The following is a 10,236-nucleotide window of genomic DNA, read 5'->3' as shown; positions in this document are numbered from 1 at the left end:
GTGCAACAGGGGGAGTGCTTTACCTAGCTGCTCCCCTTTTGTTTAAAGTAGCGAATGGAAAGGAAAAACGGCAAAGGGCGGTCGCGGAAGAGGCGCTGCATGCGTGCTGGAAAACAATTCCCGCTCATTCTCTATATTTCGGGCTTGAGTCGGGCTTTGCGCCGGGCCCGAGCCCGGCCCGATAAAACTCCAAGTAGCCCGAGCCCGGCCCGGGCCCGAGGTGAAAATACGTCGGCCCGCCCGAGCCCGGCCCGCGGGCCGGGTCGGGCTCGGGCTTTCGTGTTACCCGGAGCCCGTGCACGCCTCTACTCGGTACCCTCACCGCAGTCGCCGGCCTTGTTTGAGTTATGCCTTCTTTGCGCGGTGTGGTGATAGGCGACAGCCAGGTTAAATTCATGTGCAGAAGTCGCCTTCACTTGAAAACATCCGTCGAGACCTGCACATTTAGTTTTGGTGGTTTTGACGCTGTGCGAATGGCTGAGGCCGTCTCTGCGATGCACTTTCAGCGCGTAGACTGTCGTTTTGTACGTTGGTGGTAACGACGTTTGCAGTGCCAACGCGGACCCTCAAGATATATGCGACAATATAGGGGTACGTATTCTGAAATTGTGAGATGCTTGGCATCAGTCACTGAAGGTTGTATTTTCTTTACATTTTAGAAGTTAGTTCTGCAACTGCAGCACGATGTGGCCCCCGTGGTGTATACGTCTTCAAAGTGCTGCCACGTTGCTCCAGTTCTGAAGACGCCGATGCGGAGCGCCAGATCAAGAAAACGCGCTTGCTGAACCGCAAGCTGACGGCTACGCTGAAACGCCTGCCGTGTGTTCGAATCTTGAACGCCGAGGTAAGTTTACGCTGACATACTGGTGCGCGCCGCTGAGGGAAATGCCGTACCGTCGTGGTCGGCACGCAGCTTTTTTTAAGAACTTTTTAGCCGCGCTAGTTGCTCATTGCTTGCGGTAAAGTGATGCGGTAGAGGTCTTGCGGGTTAAAATACTGACATGCCGACCACGACGGTATGGCATATCCGTATTGCTGCACGGTAAACCTGCACTGCCAACAGACCCGATTAAAGCGGTATGTAGATGCGTACCGTCCGCACCGCATTCTAACGAATTTTAAAACTTAGTTGTAAGTGCTCCTAGCAATTTTCTCCCGTGTATATGCGTTCATCTGAAATACCTGACTGTTGTTATTGACAAGGCGTTCACACGATGTTGAGATACAGGGAAAATACCGAAATTAAGGTGACAATGCACGTTAAGCACGTGCACACCTTTTACGTGCACACCATTTAATGATCTTGCATGTGGCCATTATACACAGTGGAAAACAAGGCCTTGAAATTTAATGCCCTTTCTTTAAGACGGTGACATACATGGACAGTGAGGATGCTTTTCAGTATTTAGATTTAGCAGAGTGAGGCAACGTGGTGCCCTTTTTAGTAGAGGCATTTGAGAATACATGGCTTGCATGTGCCGTCACATGAGCTGGCTCGTATGTTAGAGACAATTTTGATAAACCATTCCAATGTCCGTGGAATGGTTCATCAACAATGGCAGTGGTAGTGACAGAAGCATCCTAGCCTTTCTCACCGAAGGCCACTAATAGAGTAAGACAGTGTTTTCAAGGCATGGGAAAAGAAATGTTTGACTGAAACATCAGTATGTGGTGATACCAAATTCAGAAAACCGCCAGTGTCCGCATCTTCTCAGTGACAACCAACTCACTATGACGTTGTTAGGTAACTTTTGTTACCCTTGAATAAATGAAAGCCCACAAGTCACTGCTATCTCGATCTGTTTCAGTGGACGAATGAAAACCTGTCGACGAAATGGGTTCATGTATGTGAGGTACCTTTTGAAAAGGCAACAATTAAAATTAACGTTTCAGAACCACTATGGGCCCCTTGTTCACAATAAAGAATGCGAAGAGGGTGATTATTTATGGCCTAGGTGCCAGTGGGTGCTGGTGTATATCCTGGGTAGGTCAACACATGTACAGCTAAAGTAAGTTGCACACATACCACATTTGAGATCAGATGTATAAAGATTTTCTTCATTGCGATTAGAGCAGTGGTGTCCAAATTAATCGCTTGGTTAGTAATGAATAATTATCCACCAGTGTTTGAGCATGTCTTGCCTTTCTCAAGGCACTTTTTATGGTGTTTTGTTGTTTGTTTGAACTTTTCGTTCCACTAATGTAGGATGTGTCACAGTTCACGCATTTTGTGGGTAACCTCCTGGAAACTATTTGTCTAAGGAGCACTTTGATTCTTTGGGAGGACAAACGGGAACAGCAAAAGTATGTGGGCATCCCATGGTGCAGGGAATAAGCGAGTCACTTGCAAGATTTTTTTACACTAATTGTGTGAGAATTTCCCAGATGCCAAAAAACTAGGTAACATGACAGCTCACACATGTTAAAGACCTCTTGGAGCAATAAAAGTTACCAGGGGTAATCTACAAAATTCCACGCATGAACTTTGATACGACTTATATCAGTGAGACTAGAAACCTCAAACGAAGTTCATCGTCAACAAACAGTGCAGCAGTGTACAATAGACAAAGAAGGGAACGGTTGTCTTTGTTCCCTTCTTTGTCTGTTGTCCACTCCTACCCTTTTTGTTGAAGATGGATTAGCAACTAGCCCAATCTCAAAGCTTGCCTCAGACGAAGGATTCAACACCAATAGTCACACTCGTTCGGAGCTTTGGCAATTTTAGAGCCCTGTAAAAGCCTTTTATTCATCAATAGAGAGCCATTGGGTGTTTCCCAATATGCCTTACAAGTTTGCCATTGAAAGTTCTGTCTACGTTAATGCAACAGCTTAAACATAATAATTCTAAGTTAGAAACACAGACAACTAACTGGCTAGAACGTGCTATCATATCCTAGTGGAAATGGAAGGACCGTAAATTATAGTGATAGAATCTAGCACACTTTTGCAGTTTCAACAGGATTTGCATTTTTAAAATGTGTTTCAATGTTGCAAAAACCGGTTTGTTGTGCAGCCTGGTGGACAGGCCTTCATACTGTGCAAAGGAGCCATTCGGATTGCTGTACAGTCTTCTGTTCTTTACATGCACCATAATTCGTGCTTGATATTACAATCTATATTATTAGGCATCCCCACTTTATTCTATGCTTTTTATAAGGCAAAAGGAGTGATTGCTGAGAGGCGGCTTTGCCATCACTGTGACTAAGGGAACTGGCAACCTGTGTCAAGCCGTGGTGCTTATGCGCAGTGCGTATACATGCTGAGTGCACAAACACGAACCACAGCAACAGGGGCTTTATAAGCACAATGTTGCTTTCTTATAGATAAGGCCTTGCTCGTTTGCTGGCGTATTATTGCTATTGTGCTAAACTACCACTGTTTACAATGTGTTGTGTGTATGACTGAATTGGTGCGTAAAATTGTGATAAAAATTTCGAGCCATTCCATTTTGTGAAGGCAGGTTACCAGTGAAGCTGTCTAGCACATAACACACAAATATGAACAAATGTATGAACTCGTTTCTTGTTATGATTGGTGGTAAATGTGATGAAAGGTACACACACACACATTTGTTGTCTTGATCGGTGGCTCATTATTTTTTGGTCATGGTGATGACGATGGCCTTATTGTTGCTATGATGCGCAATGATCAGCTTGGTTACAACCTTGCACATGTTCTTAGCCAGAGTCTCATCTATGCCTGTCTGGTGGTGAGGTTTGTACAAATTGTGTCGCACAGGAAGCCAAAGCATTCTAACACAAATTGCATAACTACGGTGGTTTGTTTTTGTGTTTTATATTTTTTCAAATTAGAGGGTAAAAATTGGGTGCTATTTTTCAAGCTGGTAATTTGAGAGAAATCACATTTTTCGTGGAACCATCATTGAACTGCATGTTTTTGGGGGGGTTTAGTTTAGAAATGCTACATGAAATACATTTACACAAATTGATAAGTCAAAAGGACAGTAAAGAGCCTTGATAACATCTAGGAAAAGACACATTTAATTCACAAAAAGCTGATCACCGATTTTTTACGCGTCCTTGTTAACGTACATTGCCATTTGCATGTGCAGCATGTTGGTCTTCATTCGAGAGCTGTCTCACCTTTGGATGTACAGAGGCATCCACTTCCACCTTGAGCACCGCACCGTGCAGCCAACGCTCCGCGGAGCGTCTCTCGCGGGCGGCTGGGGCACGCAAGCGCAGTGACAACTGTAGGTGGTGCCTTCGCCGCGTCGTCTGCTAAAGCGCAGCGGCTCCGCCCAATCGCGCTTGCTCTTCGATGAAGGTAACTTAATCTCATGGAAATCGAGAAGCGCAGCGACTGCGCCTCGTTCCGCACTGCTTTTTTACCTACTGTTTTCTTTTTCTGCATGCGATCTTAAAAGTAATAAACCTTGGCCCGTGCATGAGTAAGATCGCCAAGCCGGGCTGGCACTCCCGCAACTAAGCTACTCAGATGCTTTGTGCCGTACAGTTAGAATATTCCCGCTACTCACACGGTTGTTTTCATCAGCTGAAAGTTTGGCGACACAAAGTCGACAATAAAAAAATATAAGTTTGCGCTGTGAATTGAAGGCTCACGGAAAACTTTCTGCTTCGTGCTAAAGTTTTGAGCCAAGAAATATATAAAGCGATACGCGGTGCTTTGGGTCACCTAGCGATAAAAAGGGAGTCAAGCTTTATTCAGCGCCTGCTTACAGAAGTAATCATTTGTCAGCGGCGCTTCTTTGGTGAACTGATTGCGTGATATGAGTTCAGCTGAAAACTCTATTAGAATGCTTCTTCATTTTTCTGCATGAATGGTACGAATAAGCATGGTTGCAAATGAGTAGCAAATTAGGGCGGCGTATTGGCGAGTTAAATTCGCTAGCGCATGAAGGCAGCAGTGCTGATAACACCTGAATGTAATGTAACTTCTCTGAAATTGGCAAATTGCTCACATCCTTTTGTTTTCAGGCGAGTAACAATCCAAACTTTCGCACATTTAAAGCTGTTATGTCAGACCTTACCATGCATTTATCGCCAATTTTGCGGCGCCTAGCTTTGAAGCTGATCAAAAACATTTGCGTGAGCAGCGGGAACATTCTGGCTACTGGGCTCAAAGGAGCTGAGTTGCTTAGTTGTAGGAGTTCAAGCGCGGCTGTGAAAGTTTACTCATGCACGGACCGAGGTTTATTGGTTGTGAGATCGCATCCAGAAATGAAAGAAAACACTAGCAGCAAAAGCTAGACGGAACAAGGTGCAGTCGCTTCGCTTCTTCTGAACCGTGCCGGATGCTGGATTTGCATGCGCATAGCAAGAGCGAAGTTAGCTTCACCGCAAAGCAAGTACAATTCGGCAGAGCTGCCGCGCTTTAGCAGACGACGCGGCGAAGGCTCCGCCTAGAGCTGTCACTGCGCATACGCGCTAGTTACCCAAGCAACCAAGAGAGGCGCTCCGCGGAGTGCTGGCCGCACGGTGCGGTGTTCAAGGTGGAAGTGGACGACTCTGTACCTCAGCTGAAAGAACCCTCTCAACATCACAGCTTTCATTAGCTATAGTCGGGTACAACTTTAGAAGGCAGCGGCATTTTCCCCTCAAAGGCGGATGCATACGAGCCTCCACCAATAGGCGCGCACTTCAGGTGACGTCATGAGCCGGACGGCCGGTGACCCCGCCGACGGAGAACATGCCTAACATGCCTAGCGGGACTATTTCTTTAGTCGCGGAGGCAATTGGCTGCTGCGCTTCGGTCATCTGGGCGGGGCCTCTCCTGTCTTCTAAAGTTGTACCCGACTATAGGCACAGCAATGTCATTGCAGCATTTGCTGGCCTCGGGTAGTGAGCAGCAGAGTCATGCCAATATTCAGTGAGTTCAGCAGCTGGTTAGTGTGGATTGCTTCCAGCAAGTACTGGTTGCACTTGTGAAGTGAATTCATGTTTTTAGTCTCTAAAATGAAGGTAGGTCAGTTGTTATGAAATGACTGTCTCAGCAGACAAGAGTCTCTTGCAATGGATTCAATACTGCTTGCAATTTCCATAACGTTAGGTGGTTTTCACCTTTGTTTGAGACGTTCCGTTTAACAGTGCAGTACCATTCTGTGGAGAGTTTTGTGCAAAACTCCACGCAACATCTTTTCACTAATGTGGTGCTGCTGTTGGGTTACGTAGACAAAACGGGTTTTACCAGTCATTGTTGAAAGCTCGCCGACCATCTGCGGATGATGGAGGATTTTAGCAAGTTTTGAAGGCGTCCGGACGGTTGCTTGCATCTGTGTGCGAGAGCAGACAATGCAGCACTGCATGTGTCACAACTTTGTGGGTGCACTTGTTCTAGCTTCCTACACGGTGATGTCGGTGTCCAACTTGTCGCCCAGAAACCGAAACCGAAAGTCGTTCATACAAATAAGGCGATGTGAAATAGTTTCGAGAGAATACATGAATTTGGGAGTGTGTCTCATGCTTCCTAGATCAATAAGAAATGTTTGCAACAAAGAATGCACAAGCCACAAATTTGATGGCACCACCCCTTTAAGTGGTTGTGTGTGAACTTGACGTCAATTTGGACACTTTGGTGGCTTTGTAACTCCTATCTAACAAAAATAATGCAACATGTTTTTAGAGATTAAGTTAGAGCACGTGCTTGGCTTTAATTCTGGGGAGTTTAAAGAAAATTGAAGATGGCCTTTTTTTTAAACTGAATTTCGAAGTATTTTATTTTTAGAGACGTTTCTTACCATATGCATTTATGGTTTGCGTCTGACATCATCCTCGGCAATCATACTTAGCACAATGGTTAACCTAATGCGTGGCAAATCTCTGGAAAATTTGGGAAATTTCGAGTATTATAGACGCGGAGTGAAAAAATCTGAAATTAGAGCATTATTGAGCAATGGGTGCCGTATTTGCAACTTCTTTTGCATAAGTTATGGGCAACAGAACTGCAACATAACATTTTATAAATGCACGTTACTCACAGTAAGCCAAGAAAAATTGACTCGCAGCTGCAATAATTTCTTTGTAGGATCTCGTCAAAATCGTATTTTCGGGAAATTCGCGAAAAGCAGTTCTGCTGAGTGAAGACTTCCGTCCAAATTTTTTTGACTTAGGCAAATTTTTTTTTTCGCAAAACTAACATTGGTTTCGTGGCCCTAGGGACTCATACAGCAAAATATTTTTTTTTTTCAGCGAAATTAAAGGGGTCCACAGACATGCACCGATGTTATCTGAATACACTCTATCTGCTACAAAGTAGTAATCTTCATGTTTGCTCATGGAATCTTTATGAAATCGGAAAAATGTGGAACTAGCTGTACATTTGGTAATTTGCCCTACCTGCACGCTGTGGCACATAGGCTATACATAGGCGCCCCACTGATGCTTTTTTTAGTGTGAGCAATGGGGCCATAGTGGTCCCGAAGCATCAATTTTATGTACTTTTAAAAAATTTGAGGCGCGTTCTAATATGTTAATCTGGTACCTTCCCCATCTGACAAGTTTTTATCAGACTTTTGACTATGTAGTGAAGTGTACATCACAGGCTTGCTGTGTCAAAATTCTTCTATTATCCGCACCAGGCTCTCTCCTCTAACACTGTTGTCTTTCACATATGAACATTGGATGCTTGCACGTGTTCTCCATGTATGGCAGGCTGAAATATTCATATTTATTTTCGTTGGCTGCTGCTTCCTTGCGTTAGTGTCAAAGCAGTTGGGGCATTATACAAATGTGCAGGCAACCATTAATTGAATCTGAAATGCATGTGCCGTATTTACTCGAATCTAAGCTGATGTTTTTTTATAAAAAACAATGTGCGAAAGTGGGGGGTTGGCTTAGATTCGAGTACCATGATTAAGTTTTTTTTTTTTCTGGCCTTGCGAATTTCGAGTGTCGGCCTACAATCGAGAGCGGCCTAGATTCGAGTAAGTACGGTACATATTCTAGTACTGTCACTATAGCTTCAGTGGTGGTTGGTCAGCTTTCAGTAGTGATTCATCGCAATGGTGGATGCAGGGTGTCGGAACGAAATGTTTTTCGTTTCGGTTTTAGTTTCGTTCCACCGAAAAAAGTTCCGTTTCTGTTCCGGAACTAAAAAAATAATGTTTTGTAACGGTTCTTATTTTTATGCGAAAATTTGAAGGTAAAGTAACGATAAAAACATAGGATTTGTGGTAAACTTGCGCTCCTCTTAAGAACGTGGGACGGGTAAAACACGTTCTTCCCGCATTCTTCAGAGGAGCGCAAGTAACTGTACGACGAATTGCTACAGACTAGCGCGAGCTATGTGGGGTGTCGTGGCTGTGGCTGGCCCAGAAACCCGTCAGGGAGGAGACCAAGACAAACCAGCAACCATCTTTACTCCGCCGAGTCTCGGCCACAACTGCGAGCTGCGAGCGTGCCATCGTTCGTTTTCTTCTTCTACGGACGACGCGCTTGCAGCCGCCGCTTTTATACTTGTCTATACGCTTCTATACACTTATAGGAAGGAAGAACCAGAGGTCAGCAACAGGAAAGAGCAGGCAACCACAAACGGTGGCAGCAAGGCGGCTGCCACGACGACTGCTAACCCGAAAATGGATGCGGAGCCCCGGAGCCCCCAGTTGCCACGGACAACACCGGGACCTTGGTTACGTGGTGGACGAACCGTGCCGACGTGTGGTCGTGCACGCCACGTGCTGTCCGCTGTGGCCAAGGATAGCGGCTACTGCGCCCTCCTCCCCAGTTTCACCGGAGGGGAGGGGGCAGTATAGAAGCGGTGGCTGCGAGCGTGCTGGCCGTAGAAGAAGAGAATGATGAGCGATGGTGCGCTCGCAGCTCGCACTCAGCAGCCACTGGCAGCGGGCAGTTGCGGCCGAGGCTCGGCAGAGTAAAGATGGTTGCTGGTCTGTCTTGGTCTCGTCCCTGAGGGGCTTCTGGGCCAGCCACACAAAACCCCAAAACTAGCACCCTTCCAAGTTACTGTATTTAAATTTCTCAAAAGTGAATTACGAATTTTCTGAGCAGGTTCTATGTTTTGTGTCAAGGGAGTGAGCATTTTCTCAGAAGCAGCCCGTCATCGAGGGTGCAAGACCGCTGTTCTGATAAAACAAACTTCAGCACCGAGAATGCCCTCTCCACACTAGTGTGACTGGCACACGAAAGTCCACTTGCATTAATATAAACAGCTCTGGTTGCCACTCTTTTCATTTTTCATAAAATTTGAACATCTTTACTTTGGAATTCTTGCATGAGATAAGCGCTAACACTATACCCTGACATATGTATTATTGCTCACGTTGCATGACCTCGGTTGTTCCAGGTCACCAAGTTTTCCCGGGAACTGAAAACTGATAAAAATATTTCGGTTTCACTCTGGAACGAAATAATAGATAACGTTTGTTATTTTCGTTCCGGCCAAAAATATCTTTGTTTTGTTTTGGTTTTAGTTCCGTTCCGACACACGGGGTGGATGGCTATGTAATTTCAAGCTGTGATATTGGTGCAAGCCACATATACAGGGGCAATGCAAACATTCAAAGGAGCGTGTATTGATTTCAAAAGTTCCGGCTGAGCCCCATCTAGCAGTGAAAAATTTTCACATTGCAGCATACTAGCAACACGTTATGTTGCCAAATTTTTCCATTATCTTATGAAACTGTAGGCTGTGGTCCCATGTTGTTCACTTCCCTTTCTTTTTGTTTAGTGACTTCAGTTGATCTGCAAGTTCTTTCTTGTCTCAATGCATCACATTTTTCCTAATTGCACTAATTTTTTTTGTTCCTACAGCATCGGTTTCTCAATTCCTCGAAAGAGCCACGACGTGCGCTCTTAGCAATTGATGGGTACCATGTGCACAGAGGCCAAGGGATCGATCAGCTGGCCAAAATCGTCAGTTCTCTTGCCCGTGACTTCGGACCTGGAGTGAAGTCACATGGACACAGCGAGCTGGGTATCTGCTACAGGCTGCTGAAGTGCAGCCACTGCAACACAAAAGGCCACGAAGTCCTGCGAGTGCAGCAAATTCCTTCGCCTACCTTCCCAACATGAACCAAGACTGCTTTAGATCATCTTAATGTGTAAAGCAGCACACAAAAACAAGACATGAAAGGAGGAATACAATTGAACAGGCCAACCACTGCACTTGCAATTAGCTTATTTTGAAGGGAAAAAAAGGAGGGGGTAATACACATATGCACAAGTGCACAACATTCAAATTTTTTTTAAGCACCGTTATGAGCAAAAGTCATTGTTGCATGTGGTGCACTTGTGGGTATGT

General features: G+C 45.2%; 2 protein-coding genes across 3 annotated transcripts in view; both read left to right on the top strand.

Annotated features, from left to right (window-relative positions):
• The first annotated feature begins 348 nt into the window (after window positions 1-348).
• Window positions 349-10,236, top strand: part of LOC125756841 (uncharacterized) — a 28,801-nt gene continuing 18,913 nt past the window's right edge. Inside the window, exon 1 of one of the 2 annotated variants that reach the window (XM_049411806.1) lies at window positions 349-365. The gene's annotated coding sequence lies outside the window, so the exon portion shown is untranslated. Of the gene's footprint in view, window positions 387-10,236 lie in introns of both variants that reach the window. The other variant, XM_049411805.1, reaches the window with a different exon arrangement.
• Window positions 411-10,095, top strand: LOC125756840 (uncharacterized). Its single transcript, XM_049411804.1, has 3 exons — window positions 411-591; window positions 660-844; window positions 9,747-10,095. The coding sequence occupies exons 1-3, from the start codon at window positions 576-578 to the stop codon at window positions 10,005-10,007; spliced, it is 462 nt and encodes a 153-aa protein (XP_049267761.1). The 5' UTR covers window positions 411-575; the 3' UTR covers window positions 10,008-10,095.

Source organism: Rhipicephalus sanguineus, unplaced genomic scaffold (assembly GCF_013339695.2).
Source record: "Rhipicephalus sanguineus isolate Rsan-2018 unplaced genomic scaffold, BIME_Rsan_1.4 Seq931, whole genome shotgun sequence".
NCBI classification, from domain to species: domain Eukaryota; kingdom Metazoa; phylum Arthropoda; class Arachnida; order Ixodida; family Ixodidae; genus Rhipicephalus; species Rhipicephalus sanguineus.
This window is presented reverse-complemented; position numbering and strand designations above follow the sequence as displayed.

Coding starts and splice junctions, on each gene's coding strand:
- LOC125756840 (XM_049411804.1), top strand. Junction 845..9,746: donor TTCGAATCTTGAACGCCGAG/GTAAGTTTACGC, acceptor TTGTTCCTACAG/CATCGGTTTCTCAATTCCTC.